At 39.0% G+C, this 27,804-nt stretch overlaps 1 protein-coding gene across 1 annotated transcript in view; it reads left to right on the top strand.

Moving 5' to 3' along the window:
• Myom1 (myomesin 1) overlaps nucleotides 1-27,804 on the top strand; it is a 132,295-nt gene that overhangs the window by 48,457 nt on the left and 56,034 nt on the right. Inside the window, exons 11-19 of the mRNA XM_042675326.1 lie at nucleotides 4,605-4,746; nucleotides 8,101-8,300; nucleotides 11,098-11,154; nucleotides 14,523-14,647; nucleotides 15,641-15,824; nucleotides 17,553-17,727; nucleotides 20,965-21,086; nucleotides 22,350-22,637; nucleotides 25,628-25,824. Coding sequence (XP_042531260.1) covers nucleotides 4,605-4,746; nucleotides 8,101-8,300; nucleotides 11,098-11,154; nucleotides 14,523-14,647; nucleotides 15,641-15,824; nucleotides 17,553-17,727; nucleotides 20,965-21,086; nucleotides 22,350-22,637; nucleotides 25,628-25,824 — 1,490 coding nt within the window. The remainder of the gene's footprint in view (nucleotides 1-4,604; nucleotides 4,747-8,100; nucleotides 8,301-11,097; nucleotides 11,155-14,522; nucleotides 14,648-15,640; nucleotides 15,825-17,552; nucleotides 17,728-20,964; nucleotides 21,087-22,349; nucleotides 22,638-25,627; nucleotides 25,825-27,804) is intronic.

Consider the following 27,804-nt stretch of genomic DNA (forward strand, 5'->3'; position numbering starts at 1 on the left):
CCTATTATATCTGAAAAATGTGGCAGGCTATCTCCTCCACAAGAATATGATGGACAAAGTCATGTACCAGCCTTCTGCAAACATTTTAGTGAAAATTAACTTGCTGGAACTTGTCAGTCTATTTAGCCAAACCACCTGGATAAGCCTGGCTAGAAAGGGACTGAATCAGCAAAGAAGTCTTTAGTTTTGGGTTCAGTTGTTTTATCTGAGCCAGAAAACATGTCTAGTTATTCCAAAAAACTTATGCTTTGGTCATTCTATTGTGGAACTTTCTGGAAAGCCTAGCATGGCCTTCAGTTCCTTTGTACTCCTCATCCCCATACACAGTATTGTGCCTCTCTGTGAGCATTAGGAAGACTTCATATGACTAACTACAGAAGGCAGAAAGAAGGGCTTCAATTCATACTTGAGCCAGTTTTTTAAAAAAATTATTGTAAAGATACTGTACAGAGGGGTTACAGTTACATGAGTAAGGTAATGAGTACATTTCCTATCAAGCATTTTACTCCTCATTCGTTTTTCCCCTACTATTCTTCCCCTCCCCAAGTTTTTAAAATCTACTAATTACAGAAATGGATTCTAACATAGACAAATTGATGTGAGAGGTTGAAAATCTAAACGGAAATAAAAGAAATAGCAAGACAATTTCAACAATCACACTGTGAGTTAAAGCATCCTTTGTAAGCTAAATTTAAAATAGGTTCTGTATAGTATTCAAAACAAAGAAGTGCCTTGTTTTGTCTATTCATTTAGCTAGATTGCTTCCGGTCTGGCTCTGAAGGATACTGCTGCTATCTATCACCACTAATGTTCATATTTTAGGTATCTAAAAAACTTTCATATTGAGGTATAATTTATATCCCATTAGATTCACCATGTTAAATGTCCACTTCAATATTTTCTAGCCTGTTTATATAGTTGTGTAACCATCATCCATCATTCACTTTTGGAATATTTCCACAGCCCAGTTTAGCCTCCAGCAGCCACTAAAGTGCTTTCTGTCTATTCAGAGTTCCTTTCTGGACATTTCTGAGTACATTGTGGTCTTCTGTGCCTGCATTCTTCCACTTAGAAGATTGTGAGGTTCATTCATGTTACAAGACATATTTGGTAGTTTGTTCCTTTTTGTTGCTGCATAGTCCTCATTGTAGAGATAAGTCTTGTTTTCTCTATTCATTCCTGAGTTGACAGTCAACTAGATTGTTAGCACTCTGATTTTCAGGGTGATCCTATTATCCGCAATTATGTTTATAATTTGGGTCTATATTTTCATTTTTCTTCAGTATGCACTATAAGTAAAGTTCAAGCCCCAGGACTAGCAGCAAAAAGAATTTGTATCTAGTGAACTACATGAGGCCACTTTGATGTTTTAAAAAACCTTTTTCTGCTGCTCTGAAAATAGTTTCTGCACAAAATGATCAGTTTATAAAGTACCATATGTCTGCAGAAACACATTGTAGAGCAACTCACATTTAGCATAGATAATGTGTTCATTGTGAAAATATAGATGCTATAAGTAAGCAAAAAAATGAAAAAGAAAAGCCATCCATAAGCCTCCATCAGAGATATCTAATGTTATTATTGATCCTCACTGTATCATTGCTAACATTGGATAGGATAGAGAAGGATACCTTTTCTTCCTTCTTCTTCTTCTTCTTCTTCTTCTTCTTCTTCTTCTTCTTCTTCTTCTTCTTCTTCTTCTTCTTCTTCTTCTTCTTCTTCTTCTTCTTCTTCTTCTTCTTCTTCTTCTTCTTCTTCTTCTTCTTCTTCTTCTTCTTCTTCTTCTTCTTCTTCTTCTTCTTCTTCTTCTTCTTTCTTCTTCTTCCTCTTCTTCCTCTTCTTCCTCTTCTTCCTCTTCTTCCTCTTCTTCTTCTTCTTCTTCTTCTTCTTCTTCTTCTTCTTCTTCTTCTTCTTCTTCTTCTTCTTCTTCTTCTTCTTCTTCTTCTTCTTCTTCTTCTTCTTCTCCTCCTCCTCCTCCTCTTTCTCCTTCTCCTCCGTGTCCTTCTCCTTCTCCCTCTTCCTCTTCTCCTCCTCCTCCTGCTCTTCCTCCTCCTTCTTATTCTTCTTCTTGCTCTCTCTTTTTCTCTCTCTCCCTCCCTTCCTCTTTCTTCTCTCTCTCACACACATTCATCCATGCATGCGCATGCACACACATATATAGCATGAAATCATAAGGCTATGGGGGATAGGATAGAAATGTCATGAAGGGCGAAGTTCAAATTACAAAAAAATAGTACATGAAGAAATTTCACCAGTAATCAAAGCAATAGAAATTGGAATAAAAGAATGTTTTTATCTGCCATACCAGAAACTAATAGGTGCAGAAGAGGAGCAACTCCTGATTGGGTACTGTGGAGTGGCGATGCATAGCAGCTGCTAGAAGCCAATACTGTTATGTAATGCTTCACAGTCATGCCCTCGTCATTCAAAGTCTATTTTCCTTCCTTTGCTATGTTGTACCTTCATAAGAGAAAGAATGGCCCTTTTTTTGGCTTTTGTGTTTAGCACCTAGAAGGGTATTGGGTGGATAGATAGGATAGATAAATGGACACCTGAGTGAAAGATTGCCAAGCACACTCTATAAATGGCATATTGCAACCCATGATGCAGAAATGCTGGAATGTGGCTCCCTGGATGTCTGATATCTACCAGGCCCTGCTACAGCCTGTCTCTGTTATTATACATGAATGCAAGAGTGAACTAAATTCTGCACCATCAATGCAAGAGTTGCTGATTGTCATGTTACTGACTGTTAACAAAAAGAATATGGCTAGTAGTTGTAAGCTGTTTCCCTGGAGGCTGAGTGACTTTGTAGCAGTACCAGTTCTACCACTTAGGCAGCTCTGTTCTACTCACACCGTCCACTCTCCCCTGTCAAGTCAAAGCCTGGAAGGAAAGAAGTATCTCTTCATGAAAATGTTGGTTTCCTTAAAGGGATTCTGCATTCAATTCCAGGCACAATGATTTAGTTACTGTCTCAATTAGCACGTCTGCAGGCCACCTTTGCCCAGAAATACTTTCCGTGTTGGCTTATGGAGCATGAAACGAAATGTTCAAAGTCCAAGTAATTTAAATCTTTACGGGTAATGCAAATGCATTAAATTCAGAAATATGTCCATGTTTCTGCCTCAATATCCAATGTCTTAGTAACTCATGAGTGTTACAGAAGTATAAATAATAGGAAAAGATTGTCCAGTCAAGAAAAGTGTTTTCCCTTGGGTAAGTGGCCCCTATACATCTTAGCCTGTCTTCCTTCTAACTCTGTTTATAAAAGGGTTGGTCAAACACCAAGAAGAACTGGCAACTGTAGAGCCCTTCCCGAGACCCTGCCTCTTGTCTTAATCATTCTCACTTAAAAGGTTGCAAGTGAACATTTGATTCCCCTTTCTCTCCTCCTAAAAGTAGCCCAGATTTACTAATGTCGTTGAATCTGGAGTACCACATTATTAGAGAATCTCATTGCATGAACTTTCTTTTGTTTCTAGTATCATCCTGGGCTTTTACTAAATTCATATATCCAAACCTCAAATGTGGATAGTATAAATTCTTTTTCCAGCTACCTTTGGTTTAGGAGCAATTGTTTGGTGTGCTAGTGAGTTTCTCTAATACTATGATTAAAAGATTTGTTTTGATTCATGGTTTCTGGGGTTTCGGTCCACATTAGGCTGGTTCTGTGTTTGATTCGTGGTTTCCGAGGTTTCAGTCCACATTAGGCTGGTTCTGTGTTTCTGGGGCTGTCGTGAGGCAGAACATCATGGCAGAGGAATGAGACAGAGCAAAGCTCTTCAACTCATGGTAGCCAGGAAGCAGCGAACTATGACACCAAGCTATGACAAGGCAGAGCCTTCAAAGCACAACCCCAACCTCCTTTCACCAGTCAGACCCCCACCTTCCACACCCTGCTTCCACCACCTCTCAACAGTCTATCAGTTTCTGAATTCATCAGTGGATTAAACCATTGGTCAGAGCCCTCAAGTTCTAACCATCTCTAGAAACATCCTCACACACATACCCAGAAGTGTGCTTCACTAGTCTCCTGAGTGTCTCTCAATCTTGATCAAATTGACAATCAATATCTACCACTGTGGAGTTAAAACCAATATTTTCCTATCTCCTTCAAAATGGTAATATTCAGTGTAACATGGGTACAGCTCCTTGACTCTTATCCTCCTAAGTATGTGACAGAAGGGGCTATTTATCACATTTGGAGTCTCATTCTCTTGGGACTTCTCATAGTTTATTAGCAACATTGCACAGTCCGCATCTAAACATGGACTTTCTGACATAAGATGACTTGTCTAATAGTAAATTTCTGAGATCTCCCTATTAATTTTCTTTTGTAATGTTTTGGACAGAAAGGGCCATGAAGCAAAGGTCACAGGATCTTTTCAGAGCACTTTCCATTTTCTAACAGTGTTCTTCCCACTGATGCTGAAAGGCATACCTGGTTATGTTGGTGAACACATGAGATTTGAAACTTTCTCCATTGGGACCAAAGATGCAGCCACTGTGGTGGCATGGTGAGAGTGTGTGCGCTGTGGCCTCATCCTGCCAAGCCGGCAGAGCAGGACGGAGGGGATAATGGGATACTTCTGTTTCCATAGATGCTGATGCAGAGATTGAAGGAGCCCCTGCTGCACCCCTGGATGTGATGTGCTTGGATGCCAACAAGGATTACATCATCATCTCTTGGAAGCAGCCAGCTGTAGATGGAGGGAGCCCTATTCTGGGATATTTTATTGATAAGTTAGTTCTCAGCATAACTTCATTTATAGTTCTTTGGCTATATAAGTGCATGTATTTTGTTCCTTCCTTTTTTCCTTCCTTCCTTCCTTCCTTCCTTCCTTCCTTCCTTCCTTCCTTCCTTTCTTTCTTTCTCTCTCTTTCTCTCTCTCTCTTTCTTTCTTTCTTTCTTTCTCTCTCTCTTTCTCTTTCTCCTGATATACATACACATAAGCCACATTCATATCTATATTTACATGTTCCTAGTTATCAACCTTCCTGTTTGCCTTAACTTCAAAGATAAATTAAAATTTGATTAACTCAGGACTCTAACTTGGTATGAATGCTATAAATTTGCAGATCTAATCTGACACTTTAGAAATGAAATAGTTGATATTCAATATATTCAATGTCATAGTCCTAGTATGTCAGTAATTTTAAAATATTGACTACAGAAATATGAATGAATTTTTATTTACATTACTGAGTGTGGTTTCAAGTTATACAAGTTATATAAAAGATAATGACAAAAATCCATAGCATTAAACTATCCTCTTACCTGTAAGTCCTTGTTGTTTGCATACCCCAACATTTACAGGCACTAGTATTTATACTAACCAGGTGTTACACATTAATTATCCAGTGAGTTTGGACAAAAGAGACAACAAGTTTAGACTATTACCTAAATTTATTGTTTTCTGTCTTTATTTCTTTTCAAATAGCTATCTTTTTTTTTCTTTATCAGTAGTGGGCCTTGAACTCTGGGCCTGGGCGTTGTCCCTCAGATCTTCAGCTCAAGGCTAGCCTTCTACCACTTGAGCCACAATGCCACTTTCAGTTTTCTGGTGGTTTATTGGAGATAAACCATGGACTTTCCTGCCTGGGCTAGCTTTGAGCTGCAATCCTCAGATCTCAGTCTCCTGAGTAGCTAGGATTATAGACATGAGCCACCAGCGCCAGGCTTCAAATAGCTCTTCTATTTCTCATTTTATTTATTTTTATTGAGGAAGATAATAAGTGTAACTGTTAAGCTTCATATATAACAATATGTAAATGTATACCCATTGACTCCAGTGATGGAACCATTGTTTACTAATGATGGGTCATGAAGATTCACATAGTTTCTTTTTCTTAACTTCAGTTCAGCTTTATTAACATTGTTGTTGTTATTATTGCTGACACTAGGGTTTGAACTCAAAGCTTCTCACTTACTAGACAGATGTTCTGCTGCTGAATCATGCCTTCATCCCTCTTTGGCACTGGTTATTTCTTTTTCCAGTCCTGGGGCTTGAACTCAGGACCTGAGCACTGTCCCTGGGCTCCTTTTGCTCAAGGCTAGCACTCTGCCACTTGAGCCACAGAGCTACTTCTGGATTTTCTGTGATTAGTTGGAGACAACTAATCACAGAGTCCTATGATCTTTCCTGCCTGGGCTGGTTTTGAACAGTGATCTTCAGATCTCAGTCTCTTGAGTAGCCAGAATTACAGGCATGAGCCACTGGTGCCAGTTATTTTTATGATAGGGTCTTGCTTCCTGTCCAGGTGTATGCATGAACTGCAATCCACCTATTTTAGGCTTCCCATAGTATCTGGAATAGATGACAGGTATACATACCAAGCCCAGCTTTTTTGCATTGCAATAGAGTTACATGAACTTGTCCTCCTAGACTGCCTGCAGCTTGGATGACAGGCATACCTCACTGCACCCAGCACTTGATTGAGAAGGGGTCTTTCATATATGCTGGACTGGCCTCCAACTGCAATCTTCTGATTATAAGCATGAGCCACAGGCATCTGGCAGTTTCTACTTTATTATCTGTGGCAAATTTCCAAGGGATCTACAAACTTTGATCGATGAAGGGACAATCAATAAGTACATTTTGTTCTCCTCTTGCCTTGGTCATGATGAAAATAACCACATTGTGTCTCATATTAATCCAGCATTTGCTACAAGCGTGGTACTGTGCTGAAAACTCCATATATTTACCACTAACCATCCTGAAGACAGTGTTGCTAGTTAAGTAAGAAGGGAGGTAGCTGACCCAAGACCACATACTAGTGAGCAAACACCTACTTGCCATAAGTAGTAAGTAGCAGAATTAGGGTTCAAACATTATCCTGGCGGTCAGTTAGTGTTCTTCTGCTCCAATATGCTGTAGAAGTTTCCATCATAGTCCTCTACCTTTCTTTCTGTCCATAAAAGGGGTGAAAAACAGTCCCTTGTATCACTGGGCCCCTTGATGGTGCCTTGCTCAGGAAAGAGGGAAAGTCCTGGAAGAACTTCTGGAGATGCTCTCAGCTCCCTTCCAAGACACACTCATAGCAATGTGAGAGTCTACTAAGGAAAGATTTAGGGAGAATGGATGGGAGACAGGGATTGAAGCTACATTTGATATCAATTTATGTAATGTTGAAGAAAATGTCCATGTTTATGTCGGAGAATTAAAGTGATGGTAAAGAACTGAAGACACTCTTCTCTCCCCCACCCTCAAGTAATTCATACTGCTCTTGGCACCATACTCCCATGAAAATCATTTACTACTGCATTTTGAACATACAACCACATTGGGGCAAATATTATGAAAGCACAATATCCTACTTATAAGAAATGAGGAGGTACTTAGTCCAAATGCTTCACAGTTGAAGCACATGTTGAGTCTTTAAAGTTCTGTTGATTAGGCCAAAGCACAATATGAACAATCATAATTTGTCTCCTGAAGCTTGCCCTTCATTCCTGAGTACCAGCTACTGCTGAGGCACTCAATTAGAATCAGCTTCCAAGTGCCTAGTTTTCCTCTGGGAATCCCCCTTCCATTCATGAATCCCATCTTGTAAGTAAACAAGCATATTTCAATAAGCTCCTTGCCCTCCCCCCGCCACAGAATATAATAACTGTCCACTAAGTAACTATGGTGAGTTATTTTCCAAACTACAGTGCAAAATACTTGCATTTTTGACATAATGACTAAAGAAGACAAAAATGTCCACCAGTGGTAGAAGAGAAGGCATCTGCCTAGAGATGTTGGAGAAGAGATCCTCCCCCTGCAGATGTCTCTCATATAAAAGTTAAGCATCTTTAACAAACATAGTCATAACATAATCTTTTATGGACAGGGGCTGCTTCTCTTTCCAGACTCCTTGGCTTAGCACACAGATCTCTCAGTTGCCTGCTTTCAAATACAGGAAAGATTGAAGTCTTTTTTCTTCTGGTTAAATAAGACATTGCCTCTGAGTGAATTTAGTAGCAAGCCAAGCCTGAGTTATGTATTTAATACAAGGAAGATCTGAAGCCATTGAATGGGTTTGTGCTTAGAACTACGGATTTAGCCATACTTCTTGTAATTTATTTTTGTGAGTGATAATCTTTCTTTCCCTCAGGTGTGAGGTAGGCACAGATTGCTGGTCTCAGTGCAATGACACACCTGTGAAGTTTGCTCGATTTCCAGTCACTGGATTGATAGAAGGTCGTTCATACATATTCCGAGTTCGAGCTGTGAATGAAACTGGAATAGGCCTACCATCTCGAGTCTCTGAGCCTGTGGCTGCTCTGGACCCAGCTGAGAAAGCTAGACTTAAAAGTAAGCATTTTCATTTTTCAGGATCTTCTTAAACCTATTTATAATAATAACAATAACAACTGATGCAGGCTTTATTGTAAAGTTATCTCTATCCCTACCAGTAGAGGGAGACAAGAATAAAAAACCACAAAGTGGTTTCAATTTAAAATGTCCGTTTGTGAGTACAATGCATTTTTATCAATGTCACTTTTTCCATTGCTCTCCCTCATTTTCCCCAACCCCACCCATCCCCTTAAGTTACCTGGTTCCATTTTCACATCTACACACTACGTTTTATGACAGCACTCACCCTTTCCTCTCTCTATTTGTCTTCTCACCCGCCTCTTGATCTCGCCTACAAGAAATCTCTCTCTCTCTCTCTCTTTTTTTTTTTTTTTGGTCTATCATGGGGCTTGAACTCTGGGCCTGGGCTCTGTCCCTCATCTCTTCAGCTCACGACGAGCATTTCACCATTTGAACCACGGCACCACTTCCAGTTTTCTGGTAGTTAATTGGAGATAAGAGTCTCACAGACTTTCCTGCCCAGGCTGGCTTTGAGCCTCAATCCTCAGATCTCAACCTCATGAGTAGCTAGGATTACGGGCGTGAGCCACGTACCTGTAAGAAATCCATTTTTCAGCAGAAAGCTCTAGATGGGAGAAGCCTCAAAACAAAACAAAAAAATGTATGGATTATTTTTTGGGGGGAGGGGGTTGTTATTGCTGAGTTCTTTTTTGACCTATGTATTGTCTCGGGAGCTTTATTTTATATTTATTCCATTTGTTAAAATGTTGTTCAGAAAAGTTTGTCTTGTTAAGCTGGGTTCTAGGCAATATGTGTGGAATGAAATAGCTTGGAGAACACTGGCATTTATACATTATTAGTACATTCCAGATGGCGTGGGGTGAATTTCTTTTTCTTTTTTTTAATATAATTTTATTGTTATTGTTAAGATCTTGTACCAAGGGATTACCATTTCATAAGTCAGGTAATGAGTACGTTTCTTTTTTGGACAATGTCACCACTTCCTTCACTTTTCTTCAATTTTCCCCTCCAGTCCCTGCCTACAAGTTTCATAGGTTATTTTACATATTGTATATAATGAATAGCATGATTGCATTTGTTCATTCTTCCTCCCTCCCTTTCTGTGCCCCACCTTTGTTATCAAAAGCAAAAACAAACAACACAACAAAAACAAACAAACCATGTTTTGAAGTGAATTTCTTAACCTCAAAGTCCTCTCCTAGTGCATTAACATCTTAATACTTTGAGTTTCTCTATATTGATGGAAATGTGTATTTACATAATTTATATCTATTCTAAATTTGAGTTTCCACATTAGCAGTATTAAATCTTTTCATCTATTTTAGTTTCTTAAGCCCTAATGTCAAAATCATAGCTGAGACCTATAGGATTGAGGCTTGAAGCCAGCCTAAGCAGAAAAGTCTGTGAGACTACATCTTCAAATTAACTAGCCAAAAGCTGGGCTGGAGGCATGACTCAAGTGGTAAAGTGCCAACCATGTAAAAGAAAGCTGAGCAAGTTTGAGAACTTGAGTTCAAGTACCAGTACCAGCACAGATATGCACATACAAAATAGTACATGAATTATACCTACCTCCCTTGGTCTCATAGGAACCCATGTGACAGCCCAATCTCAGGGACCACAAAATGGCATTAGAAGAATTGTTGGATAATAACATTTCACTCTGTACCAGAATTTTCAGTTTCATCCTTACTGATGTTTTAGGCCAATAATTCTTTGCTAGGGAGAGGGGTTGTGTACGGACACTGGATGTCTAGCTATATTCTTTCCCTTTACCTACTAAATGCCAGTGACCATTCCTGAGTTGTGATGATCAAAATTGTCTTCAGGCACTGCCAATACGCTTTGTGGAGGATTCCAAGTTATGCCGAATTTATAGTGTCATTTTTTTCATGTCAATTACATGTACTATCATCACAAAAACTGAAGCAAAATAGTGTTACCTTTTTCTTGCCTCCATGTCTAATTAGGATCCTTGATTTTTCTCCAATCCACTTCCACCAACCATCGAACGTCTCTCCCTCTTATCTAAATTTGCCGGTTCTGCCTCATCCTTTCCTCTATTCCTCTTTTAATAATTACAACCAGAATAAGATCGTCTAAATTGGGAATAAGTCATTTTCTTTCTCACCTTGCTGTTGTTGCGCAAACTGATGACAAGCTCTTGATTAAAACAGGAGGTGAACCATTCTTTTTCTGACGTTTATGGGGGTCCCAGAATGCCTTAGTTAAATAGGACACTCATGTAACTCTATGCCTTCTCTTCCATTGTCCTCTCTCCAGATCTAAGCTGGTTTCCTTTGGTAGGTAATACTCTTCAAAATGTAGTGGGGGAAATTGCTTTCATTAAGCTCTAATGTCTAAACACCACTCTCTCTCCTCATTCATCTTCATTAGGACAGAGCTACAATTGTTCTAAAAGTATTTTTTCCAAACAGAGGCAATCTCTTAGGAAGGATCCAGAAAGTGACCTAGCTTTGGGAGATTTCTATTGATCATTGAACCAGGAGATATTATTTACCTAGATTTTGTAAGTACGATTCCAGAAAAGTCAGTTCATTCAGTTCAGGCTAATTCTACATTCTGACAGATCATTGTCCCTTGACTGAGGCCTTGTCACCCACAGACTACTTCATTCATATTTGACAATGATATACTAGTAAAATACCTTAGTGTACAAACTCATCTTTAACTAATCTAGTCTACTTATCAACAGATCAGTTAAAAACACATCTGGGAATGTTTGTGATTTTTCTACTTTTTTTCTGTTCAGGTCGCCCTTCAGCACCCTGGACTGGACAGATCATTGTCACTGAAGAGGAACCTACAGGTAAATATTCTGGTTGTTAATGTTTTGCAATGCAGTTTAGGCTTGTTGCAGAGAGTAGAATGATTATTACTTATGATATTTTGGAAAGTATGTACTAAGGCAGATGGAAATGAGATCATCTATTATGTTTAATTTTTTTTTTTTGTCGGTCGTGGGGCTTGAACTCTGGGCCTGGGCGCTGTCCCTCAGCTCTTCAGCTCAAGGCGAGCGCTCTACCACTTGAGCTACAGCGCCACTTCCGGTTTTCTAGTGGTTTATTGGAGATAAGAGTCTCACGGTCTTTCCTGCCCGGGCTGGCTTTGAACCACGATCCTCAGATCTCAGCCTCCTGAGTAGCTAGGATTACAGGCGTGAGCCACCGGCGCCCGGCTTCTATTATGTTTAATTTATCAGAGAATACAGGCCAGAGGTGCTAAGGTCTGATCTCAGAGCCTTGTACACGCTAAGCATACATTATATTGCCGAATAAAACCTCCAGGTCCTGGAAAATTGTACTTCATTTTTAAAGCTTTAACAATATGTGTCATTACAATAAACTAAACATATATAAAATGTACAATTTGATAAATTGTATGCATCCATGAAGCCATTGCTGTGATCAAAATGATGAACATAATCATTGCCCCTAAAATTTTCTCAAGTCCCATTGTAATTACTACCCTCTCTCCTGCCTCCACACCACCACCAATCTATTTTCTGTAGCCATAGTTTGCATTGTCCATGATGTTGGCCAAATGGAACTATACCCATATGTGGTTGCTTTCACTCAGCATAATCATCTACAGATTTATCCATGTTGATGCATATATCAGGTCATTCTAATTCACCCAGCCATTCATTGTTTTTATTTTATTTTATTTTATCGTAAAGATGCTGTATAGAGAGGTTCCATTCACTGTTTAATTAACAACTTCTCTGAGCATTTTTAAGTGTGTGGAGTTACATGCTTTGACTTCTCTGGGGTAAATACTTAGAAGTTGAATGAAGAGGCTATATAGTAGGAGTATAGTTTTCAAAGGCAGTGCTAATTCTTTTCCAAAATGATGGTACCATTTCACATTCCCACTAACACTCTGAGAAAGTTCCAGTTGCTCCATATTATCACTAGTACCTGATCAATATTTTTTATTTTAGCTATTCTTAGGTGGGTCCACAATGGTATTTCTTGGTGATTTTGATTTGCATTTCCCAAATAACATTGAGCACAGGTGCTTATTTACTAGTTCAGGGTCATTTGATATCTTTGTCAAATCTTAATATTTTCCTATATCTTTTTTCTGGAAGTATTATAGTATTAACTCTTGCATTTTAATCAATGATCTATTTCAAATTACTTCTTTTATAAATTGTATGAAGTAAGATCTCACTTTTTTTTGTTGTTGTTGTTGTTGTCGTCGGTCGTGGGACCTGAACTCTGGGCCTGGGCACTGTCCCTCAGCTCTTCAGCTCAAGGCGAGCGCTCTACCACTTGAGCTACAGCGCCACTTCCGGTTTTCTGGTGGTTTATTGGAGATAGGAGTCTCACGGTCTCTCCTGCCCGGGCTGGCTTTGAACCGCGATCCTCAGATCTCAGCCTCCTGAGTAGCTAGGATTACAGGCGTGAGCCACCAGCGCCTGGCAGATCTCACTTATTGCTTGCATGTGGCCATCCAATTATGTTGGCAACTATCCATTGAAAAGAATGCCCCTAACCCATTGAATTTGCCTTGACACCATTGTCAAAATCAGTTGCCCACACACATAACTATGGATCTATTTCTGGAATCTTTCATTGGTCAATTTAACTTTCTCTATGTCAGTACCACTCTGCTTTGACTATTTACCTTCATTTTTGTCATATATATGCTTTATGGTTTTAAAATCAGGAAATATAAGATCTTGAAAGTTGTTTTCACTATTTTGTCTTTTCATTTCCATATAAAATTTTATTTTAAATTAGCTTGACAAATTCTATACAATGCGAGGATTTCAGTTGAGATTCTGCTGAATCTAAGCTGACATTTTAACAAATTTAATCCTTCAATTTGTGAACCAAGCACTTACCATCTTTCACTTATCTGATTTGAACAGTTTCAATGAAAGCCCTATACTTTTTGTGTCCAATTTATCTGTAAATAGTTTATGTTTTTTAGGATATTTTACATTGTGTTATGGACAGTTCCAATAAGTTGTGTTCACAACTGAATTTTTTTTTTTTTTTGCCGGTCGTAGGGCCTGAATTCTGGGCCTGGGCGCTGTCCCCCAGCTCTTCATCTGTAGACCAGTGCTCTACCACCTGAGTCTCAGCCCCACTTCCAGCTTTTGCTGATTATGTGGTGCTGAGGAATCGAACCAAGGGTCTTATGCATGCAAGGCAAGCACTCTACCACTGAGACACCTTCCCAGCCCTCACAACTGAATTTTTAACAAAGTTGATCTTACTAAGCATGGAAAGGGTCTGAAACTACATCAGTGTCAGAGGTCAAGGTTAAGTTAGTGACTCAAAGTAAGAGACAAAGATAGAAATATAAACACCACTGAAAATAGAGGGATACTCCAAAGAAGCCAAGAGAGGATACTGCACGTGCCAGTGCCAATAAAGGAAATGACCAGTATCTGCTTTATCCGTTTCCCTAAGAAGATGGAACAAAATCTTAAGATAGAGCCAGAGTGCCATTATTCCCACATGTCTCATCATTCATGACCCCAAGACCAACCCCACCATCATGGCACACCCTAGATCTCCCTGTTCTCTTCTTTCTGTCCTTCAGCACTTGAGCGCTCACTGCTCTGTGATGTTTAACTTCCCTGTTCACCTAAATGAGTCAAAGGCAAAACCAAGCTTGGCTTGCTGCATATATTTTCAATGGCATTTGAATAATTCCCTGACTAGTTTTTCTTGATTTTTAATTTTTTGTATGGTTTTTATGGTAAAAATATTGTACAGAGGGGTTACAGTTACATGAACAAGAAAATGAGTCCATTTCCTATCGAGCATTGTTGCCTCTTCCTTTGTTTTCCCCCTACCATTCCTTCCCTCCCACCTCCACAATTACATCGTCCCCCACCCCAGGTTGTAAAGTTTGTTTTCAACATAGTTTTGTTCATCTCATTGTTACAATGGGTCAATCTGTATCCCTATTTAAGCATGTTGTTTTTCCCCTTCCCCTCTCTGAATTAGAGAAGTGTATATACAAGATCCAGGGCACCGAAGACTGTACGAATGGCTGATTAATTGATGTCTAAGAAAGAAAATTAGAGACAAGATGCTTTTTATATTTAAGCCATAACTAACTCTTTCTCCATGAAGTGAGAAGCATCTTGTAGCTCACTGAGTGTCCTGGACTAAACTGAATGTGCACAACTCAGCTCTCCTTGTTGTTTTCCAGAGGGAATTGTTCCTGGTGCCCCCACAGACCTCTCTGTCACTGAGGCCACTCGGAGCTATGTAGTGCTAAGCTGGAAGCCTCCTGGCCAACGTGGCCATGAAGGCATTATGTACTTTGTGGAAAAGGTAAGACCTCAACGTTACATCATGCCATTTCCAAAAGCTTTCTGTAGAAAGAAATAAACAATAAAATGCATCCTCTCTTCCACATTCAATCTGTATATTTTCTACGAAGCTCTGGGTTTGTGAAAATAATATTTAAAATTTATACTTATTTGTTGTATCTTCTAAATATTAGCCTCAAACAAAATATAACTAAAGTAGCATCCTACACTCCCTCCCCCTTAAAAAAATACAAGGCAATAATAGAGTGATAGATAAATGTTGACTCCCTGGTGCATTTAGCATCTTCCACCCCACTACATGAAATGCTCCACAGGAAGGAGTTCTAAATTACCTCACTGACACTAATTATGGCCTTTCCTATATAAAGACACTAACAACCCTTTGGAAGCATTTTCTTCCGATAACTCATTGTTGGCTTCTGTTGAATATTCCCACTCTGGGAATAATCCAACTCTTGATTTCTCCATTCAAGTCTGTAATGTGAATCTGTGATTAAAAGTTTCCATATTCCCCCAGCAGTCCGCCGATCTGGATGAGGAAGGTAGAAGAAGATAGTAGGAGCACAGCACTGAGACTCACACAGGGCATATATAGGCCACACTCCCAGATCACCCGGATGCTGAGGCACCAGAGATGCAGAACGCATCCAGAGACCTGTGCGCAGTTACAGAACTGTACGATGCTCTGAGCTGAGCTGCAACTATTTCTGTTGGACCACTGCTGATGTGTTGACCTTTCCTAAGGGAATAGTTCACTTGCTCTTTATCCGCACCGAGTAGTCTCATCCCCAGAAGGTCTGTGCACCCTGCAGGGCGGTGTGTATCAAACAATACAGACCCATGTTTGATGGAGAGAATCTTGGAGAACGTCGAGCGCCCCTACTGTCTCCTCATCTCCTTCTGTAGTCCCAAATGGGTGGCAGTTCGTTGGCAGGTACATGAGTCCGTCCTGGCACTTGTGGGTTCTCAGTGGCTGTCACTGTTCTTGCTGCAGTGTGACGCAGGGACAGAAAACTGGCAGCGAGTGAACACAGAGCTCCCCGTAAAGTCTCCTCGCTTTGCTCTGTTCGACCTGGCTGAAGGAAAATCCTACTGCTTTCGTGTCCGCTGTTCTAATTCAGCGGGAGTTGGTGAACCGTCAGAGCCAACGGAAGTGACCGTGGTAGGGGACAAACTCGGTAAGTGTGAACTTACCAAATGTGAACTATGAACTTTGCATCAGGAGAAATGTTGGCCCCTTGTATGCAGGCATGGAAACATTACAGTGTAACTAATGTATGCTATAAAAACTCTTTTAAAAAAAAAAAAGCATACAGTGCACTCATAATACTCAACGTACATACATGCAAATAGAACTAGGACTCGGGATGGGTGGGGTTGCCGTAGATGGGGAGGGAGAAAGATGGATGGGTGACGCTGATTAAAATGCATTGCATGTACAAACTGACATGTTGACTTGAAACTCCTTGGTACAACTATCCAAAGATAACTTTTATTAAGCACAGTAAGCCAGATCCAAAGAAACGTAGGCTGCATGGTTTCCCTAATTTGTGGTAATTAGAATGTGCCTATAAAACTACAAGAAAACACACTGGATGGTTAAAAAATAATACATTAGGATATGATGAATTATACAGGTCTCTAGACATTCACATAGTGAGACCAGAGGAGGATATTCATAGGAGCAGATCACAAAGGCTCAATAGCTAAGTGCATATGATCATATAAAATAATATTTAACGAAAAGGAAACAAGATTTTTTGGTGTTGTTGTTGTTGCTATTTTTGTTGTCTTTTACTTTTGTTCGTTAGTTTATTTGTCTTTAGGAGTGTAAGGGAGGACACCTAAAAGGTGGAACAGCTCATACCTGTCATCCAAGCTACTCAGGAGTCTGAGATTTGAGGATCACAGTTCAAAGCCAGCCCGGGCAGAGAAGTCCTGCTGAGACTTTTATCTTGGAAGCTCAGGGACAGTGCTCAGGCCCTGAGTTCAAGCCCCTCAACCAACAAAAAAAATGGAACAAAGTGTGAACAAATAGGACAGTGGTACTCACTGGAGACTATGTGGAAAATTAACTATATATCTTGTGGGTGGGGACAGAAGGGAAAAACTGGGAGAGAGGGAGGGAGGGGGAGACATGGTTCAAAAGAAATGTACTCAGAACCTAACTCATGTAATTATAACCTCTCTGTATTTCACCTCTATAATAATAAAATATGTATTTTTAAAAAAATAATTTTTAAAATGATCAAACAATTGAAAAATCTGAATAAAATTCCAAGGCAGGAATCAAATTATATATATTATAAAGATGTATATATTATAGATTATAAGTGTATATCTACATATATACATACATATAATAAGAAGTAGAAAATGGTGGCATACTTATTTTACATATATAATTAGTGACTGTGGTTGCCCTATATATTGAATAAAAATTGATTCTTTTTGCTTATAAAAAGTAACCTTCCAACTGGGCGTCAGTGGCTCACACTTATAATCCTAGCTACTCAGGAGGCTGAAATCTGAGGATTGTGCTTCAGATTCAGTCCATGAGACTCTTATCTCCAATTAACCACAAGAAAACGAGAGTGGTACTGTGGCTTAAGTGGTAGAGCGCTAGCCTTGAGCTGAAGAGCTCAGGGGAGCACCTAGGTCCAGAGTTCAGGCCCCACCACCGAAACTTCCCCAGAAATTTTAACAGCTAGTATGTTGTTTTGGCTATTTAGTTTATGTTTCCCAGATAACATTGTGAAACTTTTCTGTTATGACAAGTTCATTATGAGTTAAAGCATTTGTATGTTTTTATTTGTGTAAAATTTCTATGCATAACTGTTCAAGTGTGATGAACGTGAGTTACTTGAACCTCTCTGAGTCTGATCACCATTTTCTTCTCCACTCAGATATTCCCAAGGCTCCTGGCAAAATCATCCCGAGTCGAAACACTGATACTTCAGTGGTGGTTTCGTGGGAGGAGTCCAAAGACGTCACTGAACTGGTTGGGTACTACATTGAGTCCAGTGTAGTTGGCTCTGGAAAGTGGGAGCCTTGTAACAACAACCCAGTAAAGGGCTCACGGTGAGCGAGTGGGGTGACCTTGAGCCACCACAGCACGTAAAGGCAGCACAGACATCCAATGGAAGGACATTGAAAAAAAATTAAAAAGCCAGGTGCCAGTGGTTCAAACTTGTAATCCTAGCTACTCAGGAAGCTGAGCTGTGGAAGATTATGGTTCAAAGCCAGCCCAAGTAGAAAAAGCCAAGAGACTCCATCTCCAAAATAATCATCAAAAATGCTAGCCTGCAGACATGGCTCAAATGGTAGGATTTGGGCCTAGCAAGCACAAGGCCCTACATTCAAAACTCAGCACCACCCCAAAATAAAAAAATACATACACATTATTCCCATGAATTTTTTAAAAAATAATGTCATCTTTATTTTGTATTTTTTCTCTTTGCTTATGTGCTGCTGAGGAATCAAACCCAGGGCCTCAGGCATGCAAGGCAAGTGCTCTACCGCTGAGCCACCTTCCCAGCCCCTATTCCCATGAATTTAAAACTGAATGTGTCTGATGTAATACAGTTCGGGAGAAAAAAAGATTTATTTGGGAGGTGAAACTCTTAGAAATATAGAAGGCAGCTGTTCCAAGAGCTCATTATGTAAGTTCTTTCTCTTTTATAAGTTCTTTACATTTTATAAGGTTCTTTGCCTTTGTGCTACTCCTTCCCCCTTTTAGAAATACATAATGCCTTCTGTTCAAAGAGCTCATTTTATCAGATTTTTCTAATGTGGTTAGTGCTTCCTTTCTTACCCTTCTGTTCTAGACTTTTCATTCACTCACTTGTATATTTTTGTGCCAGTTCTGGGGCTTGAACTTGGCATTGTGCTCTAACAGCTTTTTTTTCATTCACAGATGGTGCTCTAACATTTGAACCACACCTCTAGCTTAGCTCTTTGCTAGTTTATTGGACATGTGAGTCTCAGGTTTGTCTGTCCAGGCTGCCTTCAAACCTTGATCTTCAGATCTCAGCCTCTTGAGTAGCTAGGGTTACAAGTGTGAGCTTGTTCTAATCTTTAACATACAATGTGATACTAGATTCCAATGGTCTAATAAACACTACAGGAAAAAGCTCAAACACAAACATCCTGTTATTTCAAATAACCAGAAAACAAAATATCAATATTTTGCAGGTTCCGAACATGGTTAAAACTAGTGCTATACAGAAAGAAAAAAAAAAATTCGAACAGCTGCTTGCTGGTGGCTCACACCTATAATCCTAGCAGTTCATGAGTCTGATATCTGAGGATTTGAAGCTAGCCTGGACAAGGAAGTCCATGAAGCTTTTTATCTCCAATTAACCACCAAAAAGCTGGAAGTGGAGCTGTGGCTCAAGTGGTAGAGCACTTGAACAAAAATAGCTCAAGGACAGAGTCCAGGCCCTGAATTCCAGCCCCAGAATTGACATAGGGAAAAAAAAAAAAAAACAAAAAGAAAAAGAAAAAAGAAAAAAACAAAACAAAACCACCCAAACAAGAACATTGAGATACTTTGCAATTTGTTTGTATCTGCTTTCAATGTGGAGAGGGTTATTTTGTTCTTTTACTATTATCTCAACCCGCTTTACAAACTGATGGTGAATTCTGTTTCACCCATCTGTCCTATCCTACCATTTAGGATGAGTCTAAATAGGGAGTTCCTCCCAGAAATTGTCAGATTAGCAATTTTGTTGAGCAGCCTCTAGCTCGGGCTTCTTTGAAGGTCATAGACTCCCACGGGTTGAGTTGGTTCTTCACAGTTCATCAGAGAATAGAGGCAACAGATTAAGAGAAGACAGTATATCTTGCAAGAGATTTGTTTCTTGCAATAAAATATCTGTTTGTACGCTTCACCCCAGCATTTTTCCTGAAGCTATTTAGAAGGCTTCACCAAGAGATGCAGCTTCTGCCTTTCCACAAGTAAGCAGGAGGTGGTGGAAGGCACCTGCTATTTATTCATCTCCATATCCACACAGCCCAATCCAGTCTCCAACACTAAAGTGCTCAATAAATACTCAAGCTGACCCTGAAGTCAGAAAGTTATGGCTTACTTTATTAAACATTTGAATAAGCTAATAGCTATAGTGTCATTAACAGACCTGCTGTTTCTCCAGGTCCTAGCTCTTGCCACAGATTTAAATTTTCCAGTGATTCACAAAACAGTTATTTATAGCCACAGTATCTGTTAGAGTGAGGTTGTGTTCTGTGTAAAGCCCCTGCGGATTCACACCTCACAACTGGATCTGTAGATCTGATACTAGAAAACATTTTTTTCACTGTATTTTTGGATTCTAATGCAATTACTCAAATAATATATCTTCCATGGCATGGAGGGAGTCAATAATTTAATCTGTGTGACAGGGACCTGCCAGTGAGTTACAGTTATGAATACATACCTGAAGTGCCTTAATGGTACTATTAATGCCACCTATTATTTACTAAGTGTCTCATATGTCAGATATTGTGGAAATATTTCGTGTATTTTATGGCTAATCTTTACATGAGAATTAGCTCTTTTTACCCCCATCATATCAATGAACATTCAGGCAAACCCCAGAATGCCTCATTTTACTGACAGTAATTTTTTTTAATTGTTTTGATTACTGGGTGCCTGTGGCTCACACTTGTAATCCTAGCTACTCAGGAGACTGAGGTCTGAGGACTGAGGTTTGAAGCCAGCCCAAGATGGGGAAAAATCTGCAAGTCTCTTATTTCCAACTAACCACTTTTTAAAAAGAAAGGAAAAAAATGAAACAAAATTGAAAGTGGAGCTATGGCCCAAGTGGTAGAGCACCAACTTTGAGCAGAAAAGCTTAGAGGCAAAACTGGACAGTGGCCCATGGCTAAAATCATAACTCCTCAAGAGGCTGAGATCTGAGGATCACAGTTAAAAAGTAGCACAGGTAAGAACATCTGTGAGACTCTTATCTCCCATAAATGATCAAAAAAGTGGTAAAGTGCTGGCTTTGATTTTAAAAAAATTCTTAGTGACAATGACTAGGCCCTGAGTTCAAGTCCTGAGGTCAAGGCCCAGGATCGGCACCACAAAGAAAAAATGCTAAAATGCAGTACTCAGGCTTTGAGTTCAAGTTCTAGTAATGGCATACAAAAATTTAGCTTGATTGTCTTCTTGTCTAAACTGTATGCTACCTAGATCTCTGTATCTCCTCTCTTGTGAAAAATGAACTTTTTTCTAAATCAAATCATTCAATTAAACAAGCACTTAGTTCCTCTAACTTTTCTCCTAGAAAGTCTTTTGAGCAGTTCTTTCTTTTTTAGATTTACTTGTCATGGACTAGCTACTGGTCAGAGTTATATTTTCCGGGTCAGAGCAGTTAATGCAGCTGGACTTAGTGAATATTCCCAGGATTCAGAAGCCATTGAAGTCAAAGCTGCTATTGGTAAGTTCTTTGTGTAAATAGTTTCTGGGAGGAAATAATGAAAAAAAAAAAAACTAAGTTCACATTGTTTTCAGAAGTGGTTTACGGCTTCTCATACAGCTCCATGATACCATGCTGGCAAGATCATCTTCTCTGACTTTAGATGACATCTAACCTTCCATAGCTGTCATTTTGCAGGTCTTCATCCACTTATCTAGCCTCCTTACACCTGTAGCTTTTCCTCAAGTTTCTTCAGAAACTCCTCACTGTGTGAACTCCACCCCTAACTCCATGCTCATCCTGGGACTCCTGAGGGCCATTCTGATTCCATGATGTGGTATATCATTTATAACTCCAACCATCTTGCACCTAAAATGACTTCATCTATGACAGAGCTCGGTTTCTTTTCACTAACCGCAGACTAATACGCTTCTTGCAAAGGCCTCTGTCGTCTATGTAAGGCATGTGTGGCCACTTAATCGTGTGTCCTCTCTGCTTGCAAAGTAACCAACAGAAAAAAAAAAGCCAGTAATAAAATAATTATATGTATGCATTCTATGTACCTCCCAATCTCAGATAAAGTAGGGAAGAGATCCAGATAGTTCAGAGGAGCAAAAATAAAATCTGTGATATGAATATGAAGGCTTGGGCTAAGGGTGTAGCTCAGTGGTAGAATACATGCTTAGGATGCACCAAAGCTCAAGTTTGAGTCTCAGTATGACCAGATTAAAAAAAAAAAAAGATTGTTTAGTGTTGATTGTCTTCAGCTAGCATCTCATATTACTTTCTAGTATTACTTATAATAAGGACAATAGTGACATATTTCTTAGAGGTTGGGAGGTACAGATCATTTCTGTTGTCTTGAATGTGATTTTTATAAAAATCATAATCTTTCATATTATGTCTCTTGTGTACTTTATAGTCCTTTGTTTTGTTCTGCTAAATAGTGGGCCTTATATCTCTCAAGAAATGTCTGAGATTTATTTTTTCTTACATAAACTAAAAATACTTTGGATTCTAAAAATAGAAATGGTGCCCAGGATGTCTGTGGTGTTTTTTTTTTATTTTAATTTCTTTTTTTCCCCAGAATATTGAGACATTGAAGTGTTTCCTTGTATAAATTATGTGAAATGTATGCTTTCCTTATTCTTGTAAATCCAAGTGATTTCTGTGAGGCCAAGATTGGTTTTGTAAAGTCCTAATGCTTTTCTGTTTGTTCTGTTCCCTAAGAGCAATGTATGTTGTGTCAGGGCTCATGGCGTTTCTGTTGTCTGGTGATTGTAGGCGGAGGAGTGTCTCCAGATGTGTGCCCTCCACTGATCGATGTTCCTGGTCGACTAACAGACTCCAGGGGGGTTGTGCATGGAGCCTCCCTGCCAACATTGCAGAAAGATGCTTTGCTCAGTAGCAAACCTAATAAACCTTCACCCGGTAGCCTTTCCAGTCTGGGCCACCCAGAAGTGAGTAAAGTAAGTGAAACAGTTCAGGAAGAGCTCACCCCATCACCACAAGAGGCAGCTCCTAAGGGGCAAAGTAAGTCTGACTCCCTGAAAAAGAAGAAGGACCTTGTAGGTGAGAACTGCGAATGTCAAGCTATTCCATCTGTCTCCATCATGTCTTCATCTCTCATTGTCTGGATCACATTCCTCATCTGCGTGCTCTCATCAATGCTAATTCTGAATTTTATGTTTTCAGCCAGTTATTCAAAATACTTCTGTCTAATGAGTTGTAAAAGACATTATATGTAGGTTGGGTTTTATGCAGTTGTTTCTTGGGCTTGAGGTTGATAAAATGCTTAGAGAGATTGGGTTCTAGAGGTTTCCTTGCTTTGTAAAGAAGATACATCATTGGTTTATTTGGCTAAAAGACTTAGACATGAGGTAGGAGAACTTGACAACCATAGCTTCTGTTGAGACCCTTTGAAATGCTCCTGTTCTGCACATGTAGAGAAAAAGTATGTTGCCAAGGAACAACACTGTACATATTAGTTACGGATCTTCACTGCCAATCATCAGATTTCATCTGATCAATCACAGTAATCCATATCACCACCTCTTACTTGCCAAGACAAGTTTAGCAGGGAATTATAACAACTAAGAGCAGTATTCAGAGAAATGGGATCCACATTCCCAGAAGTGATTTGTAAGAGTACTTATCAATAAGCTAAAAATGATCTGATTAGGGTGTTAGATGTTTGTGACTTACACATCCCAGACAAACTTTTTCTTATCAAGTAAAAATGCTGATGATTTAAATATTTCCTATCTCTACCATACCTCCAACTTCTGTAACCTCCTCTGTATTTTTTGAACTTTTATCTCTTCAACTTAGGATAAAATTGGATAATCACCTGACAATTTGTAGTCCCAATGGTATGAAATAGAAATGGAATAAGTGAAAGTTGTTTTTGTTGTTGCTGGGGTTTTTTGGTACCATCTTGGGACTTGAACTCGGGGAGTAGGCACTGTCCCTGAGCATTTATTTATTTGTTTGTTTGTTTATTTTTTATGACTCAAGGCTAGCACTCTACCACTGGAGTCATAGCTCCACTTCTAGCTTTTTGGCAGTTTATTGGAGATAAGAGTCTTACAGGCTTTCCTGCACAAGCTGGCTTCAAACCAGGATCCTCAGATTTCTGGAACAGCTAGGATTACAAGTTTGAGCCACCATACTCAACAAGATTTTTTTTAAGACAAAAAAGTGAAGGGTGAACAGCATAGAAACAACTGTTTCGGATTTTAAATTTTTTAAGAGCTACCTTTTATGTCTCGGAGATATTTCATCATTTTGAGAACCTTTTTAAAATAAGAATGAACTGGGAGAGACCAAAGGAAGGTGTGACATTGTCCAAAAAGAAATGTACTTATGACTTGACTTATGAAATGGTAACCCCTCTATAAATCATCTTTATAATGGCAATTAAAAATGTTAAAAGCCCAAAGAAGAATTGAAGCCAAGATCCTCTGACTCCAAGATCTATGTTCTTTCCCCTAAACTACAACTAACTATAGCACAAAGTAAGATGAAAGAAATAGATTAAAAATAGAACAGAATGTACTCCCTGAGGAATTTAGGGAAAGGAGCTCTTCCAGGTAGAGGAAGAAAGTCATAGAGAAGGGGGTATAAATTTAGCCTTATAGACAAAGTTGGCATCCTCAAAGTCAGGGAGAGAAATGTGTTTGTTGTACAGATGTGTTTTATTTAGTCCGTCCTTTTTTTCCTTTCAATTTGAAGTAAAATTAACAACAATAAATTAACAACAATAAAATCTACAGAGTTCTTAAAAAATAATAATGATAGTATCCTATCACCTATAATCCGACAAATTTTTAGAAAATTGTTTTTGATGTGATTGCATATCTAGATGAATTTCTTTCCATAACCTCATTTTTCCTTCCTTCCTTCCTCCCTCCCTCCCTCCCTCCCTCTCTCCCTCCCTCCCTTCCTTCCTTCCTTCCTTCCTTCCTTCCTCCCTCCCTCCCTCCCTTCCTTTCATACATTATATTTTTACCTCTTCTTCATCATAGAAAAACAGAATTGCAATAGTTGAATGAAAAGTTGTTCAGCATAGCCACAGCATGGAGACATTTTAAAATACTCTCCAAATACCTTCTTGCTAGGCACTAATAAACACAGTGACAGCTGCAGAGTATTTTCATTCCTAACATCATGGTAAAAATAACATCACAAAAAGGATATATCAAGATAAAGTTATGTAGCAGATTGTGCCTTGTTTAAAAGTATTTTTAACAGGTGACATTTAGATATGCTCTAGAATAAGAACTTTTTCTAATGACAGGCAGAATCTATATAATCATAATACCTCACAAGAATAAGTGTGCTGAGTTCTGAAGTGCTAACCATTTAGAAACATGGAAATTCTAAACAAGCAAATTGAAATAGAAATTGGTATCTATATATACATTTTATTGCTCTCAGGAGAAAAAAATCTTTAAAAACATACAGGATATTGGCAAATGCCTGTAATTCTGGCAAGTCAGCAGGTGGAAATAGATACATTATAGCTTAAGACCAAAAAAACAAAAGTTAGGCACATTATAGCCTACGACCAAATAAACAAAAGTTAGACTGTATCAAAAAAACAAGAAAAAAATTGTAAAAATGTCAAGTAGCACAAGTACTTAGAAGGTAGAGATATGGGGATCACCATTCAAGGCTATCCTTCGAAAACCATGAGATCCTGTCTGAAAAACAAACTAAAATGCAACAAAACTAGAGATAGAACTCAAGTGGTAGAGTACTTACTTAGCAAATTCAATCCCTAGGATGGTTTAATTTTTTTTTCCTTAGGGGAAGAATAATTTTTTCAGGATATCATCCCAGTATGCAAGAATTAAAAAAAAATCTTTGGGATAATAATTGCAGTACACTTTTTTTTAAACCATACACATATACCAAGTTAGATGCCTAATCACTGCTCAATTTCATTTTATATTAAAAGATCTAGCATTCTCAAACATGACAACAATGAAGCAGGTTTAATGGGCACAGAAGGGTAAATGTATTTCTCCCTCACTCATGAGCTATTCCTATTACAACAGCGGCACCATCCCCACCCTACGACATCACTTGTCTTGAAAGTTTTCGTGACTCAATGGTTCTTGGATGGAAGCAACCAGTTAAGACTGGTGGGGCTGAAATCACTGGCTATTATGTGAACTATCGTGAGGTAACGGATGGGATACCAGGAAAATGGAGAGAAGCCAACATCAAGGCTGTCAGTGATGCAGCATACAAGGTAAGCAGGGTTCTCTACAGTGTGCATGTCCAATGAATGAGGATACGTTTGTGCACAGCATCAGTACCTTATGAAGGGTTTATAGCTTCATTCCAGTTTCCATTGTGGGGATTGTCATGACTTGATGAACCAGATGCTTTGGTAACCTGGTTTTGCTACCCAGGCAGGATTTATGTTTTCTGATTCATATAAATAAACATATCTTAGAAAACTTACCATAAGATGCATACTTATTGTGAAAATTAACCTTTTTTTTTTTGGTCATTGAGCCACTCAGTGCCTGAGTGCTGATCCTAAGCTCTTTTGCTCAAGGCTAGTGCTCTACCATTTGAGACACAGTGTCACTTCCAATTTTTGAGTGGTTAATTGGAGGTAAGATTCTCATGGGGACTTTTCTGCCCAGGCTGGTTTGAACCATGATCCTCTCAGATCTCGGCCTACTGAGTAGCTAGAATTATAGGCATGAACCACTGGCACCCAACTGAAAACTAACAGTTTTTGTTCTTTCTCTTTGTCCTTTTTATTTGAAAACAAAAACAAAAAACTATCCTTGGTAGGCGTACAAAGGAGTTTCATGTCACATGCCAGTTTGTGTGTATAATGAGTCTTAATCAGTGTCACCACTTTTATTATTCTCCCCCATATCTTCCAACTCCACCCATTCTCTTAATTTACCTGGTTCCATTTTCATACACACACACACACACACACACACACACACACACACATCTTTTCATACATACTTTTTTCACACACATGCATACAAATATATATATGAAAATAGAACTGGGTAAATTGAATATATGTGAAAGTGTATGCATTTGACCACCTTTTCCTAACATTTCCCTCAAAACTTGAAAAATATCTATAACCAATGTCACTAACTTAAAGAGTATGAATTTCTTTATAATAGTGCCCAGCCTAGGGTACATAGCAAGTTTGAGGCTAGCCTAAGTGAAGTAGAGAAGAGTCAGGAGTAGTGCGATTCTGACTCTAATAAAAAGAAAAGGAAAGGAAAGAAAGATTTTAAAAATAGACAAAATTCATAGGAAAAGGTGTCCAAATTCATTTAACACCCAGAGTGTCAAAACTGGGAACATGTGAAATGCTGGGTGTTTGTTAGTATGCAGAAGAATGGGAATTCTGCCCCAGAATCCCCGTGTAGAATTTCATGTAGAGAGACCCTATCATAGAATACAAAATAAAATGAAACACTATGTCTTATGGCCATAAAGGTAGTATACTTCTCTACTTAGGGACGCCTCCACTGCTTAGTCCACCTCAGAGTACCTAAGGGGTCTCCCTGTTATCATGGCTGAGGGCTCCTTTTTAGAGCACCACTAATTAAGCTCAAGTTACTATCTCCCAACACTTATAGAACTCCATTCTGTGAGCATTTAGAGCAGGGCAAATCCAGAGAATAGTGCTTTCCCCACTTCAGTGCTACAGTCTTTGAATTTAACATTGGAAAAATTTGAAATACCACACAAAACTGGAAGCACATTGCACAAAGTTACTATCTTTAAGATTCTCCCATATTGACATATGTAGCTATAACTCATTCTTTTTCATTACTGTATGGTATTCCATTATATGACCGTATCCATTCCATTACTGATTGTTGTATGGGCATTTTTAACCTATATCAAACTGTGTAGCTTTGAACATTTTTGTAGATGTCTGCTGTTACAGACATAAGCAACAATTTCTGTATGAATTTACTAAAGTACAAGTGCTGAGTCACAGGGTTTATTTTCTACTCTACCAGACAGTTCTATACTGTTTCCTGAAGGGGGCAGAATTCCCATTCCTTTCTGCATATAACACCTGGCATTTCACACGTTCCCAGTTTTGACACACCAGGTGTTGAATGAATTTGGACACCTTTTCCTATGTATTTTGTCCGTGTGTGTGTGTGTGTGTGTGTGTGTGTGTGTGTGTGTGTGTGTGTGTGTGTGTGCCAGTCCTGGGGCTTGAACT

The sequence above is a fragment of the Dipodomys spectabilis genome, unplaced genomic scaffold (genome assembly GCF_019054845.1).
Source record: "Dipodomys spectabilis isolate Male_0828 unplaced genomic scaffold, ASM1905484v1 ptg000024l, whole genome shotgun sequence".
Lineage (NCBI taxonomy): Eukaryota > Metazoa > Chordata > Mammalia > Rodentia > Heteromyidae > Dipodomys > Dipodomys spectabilis.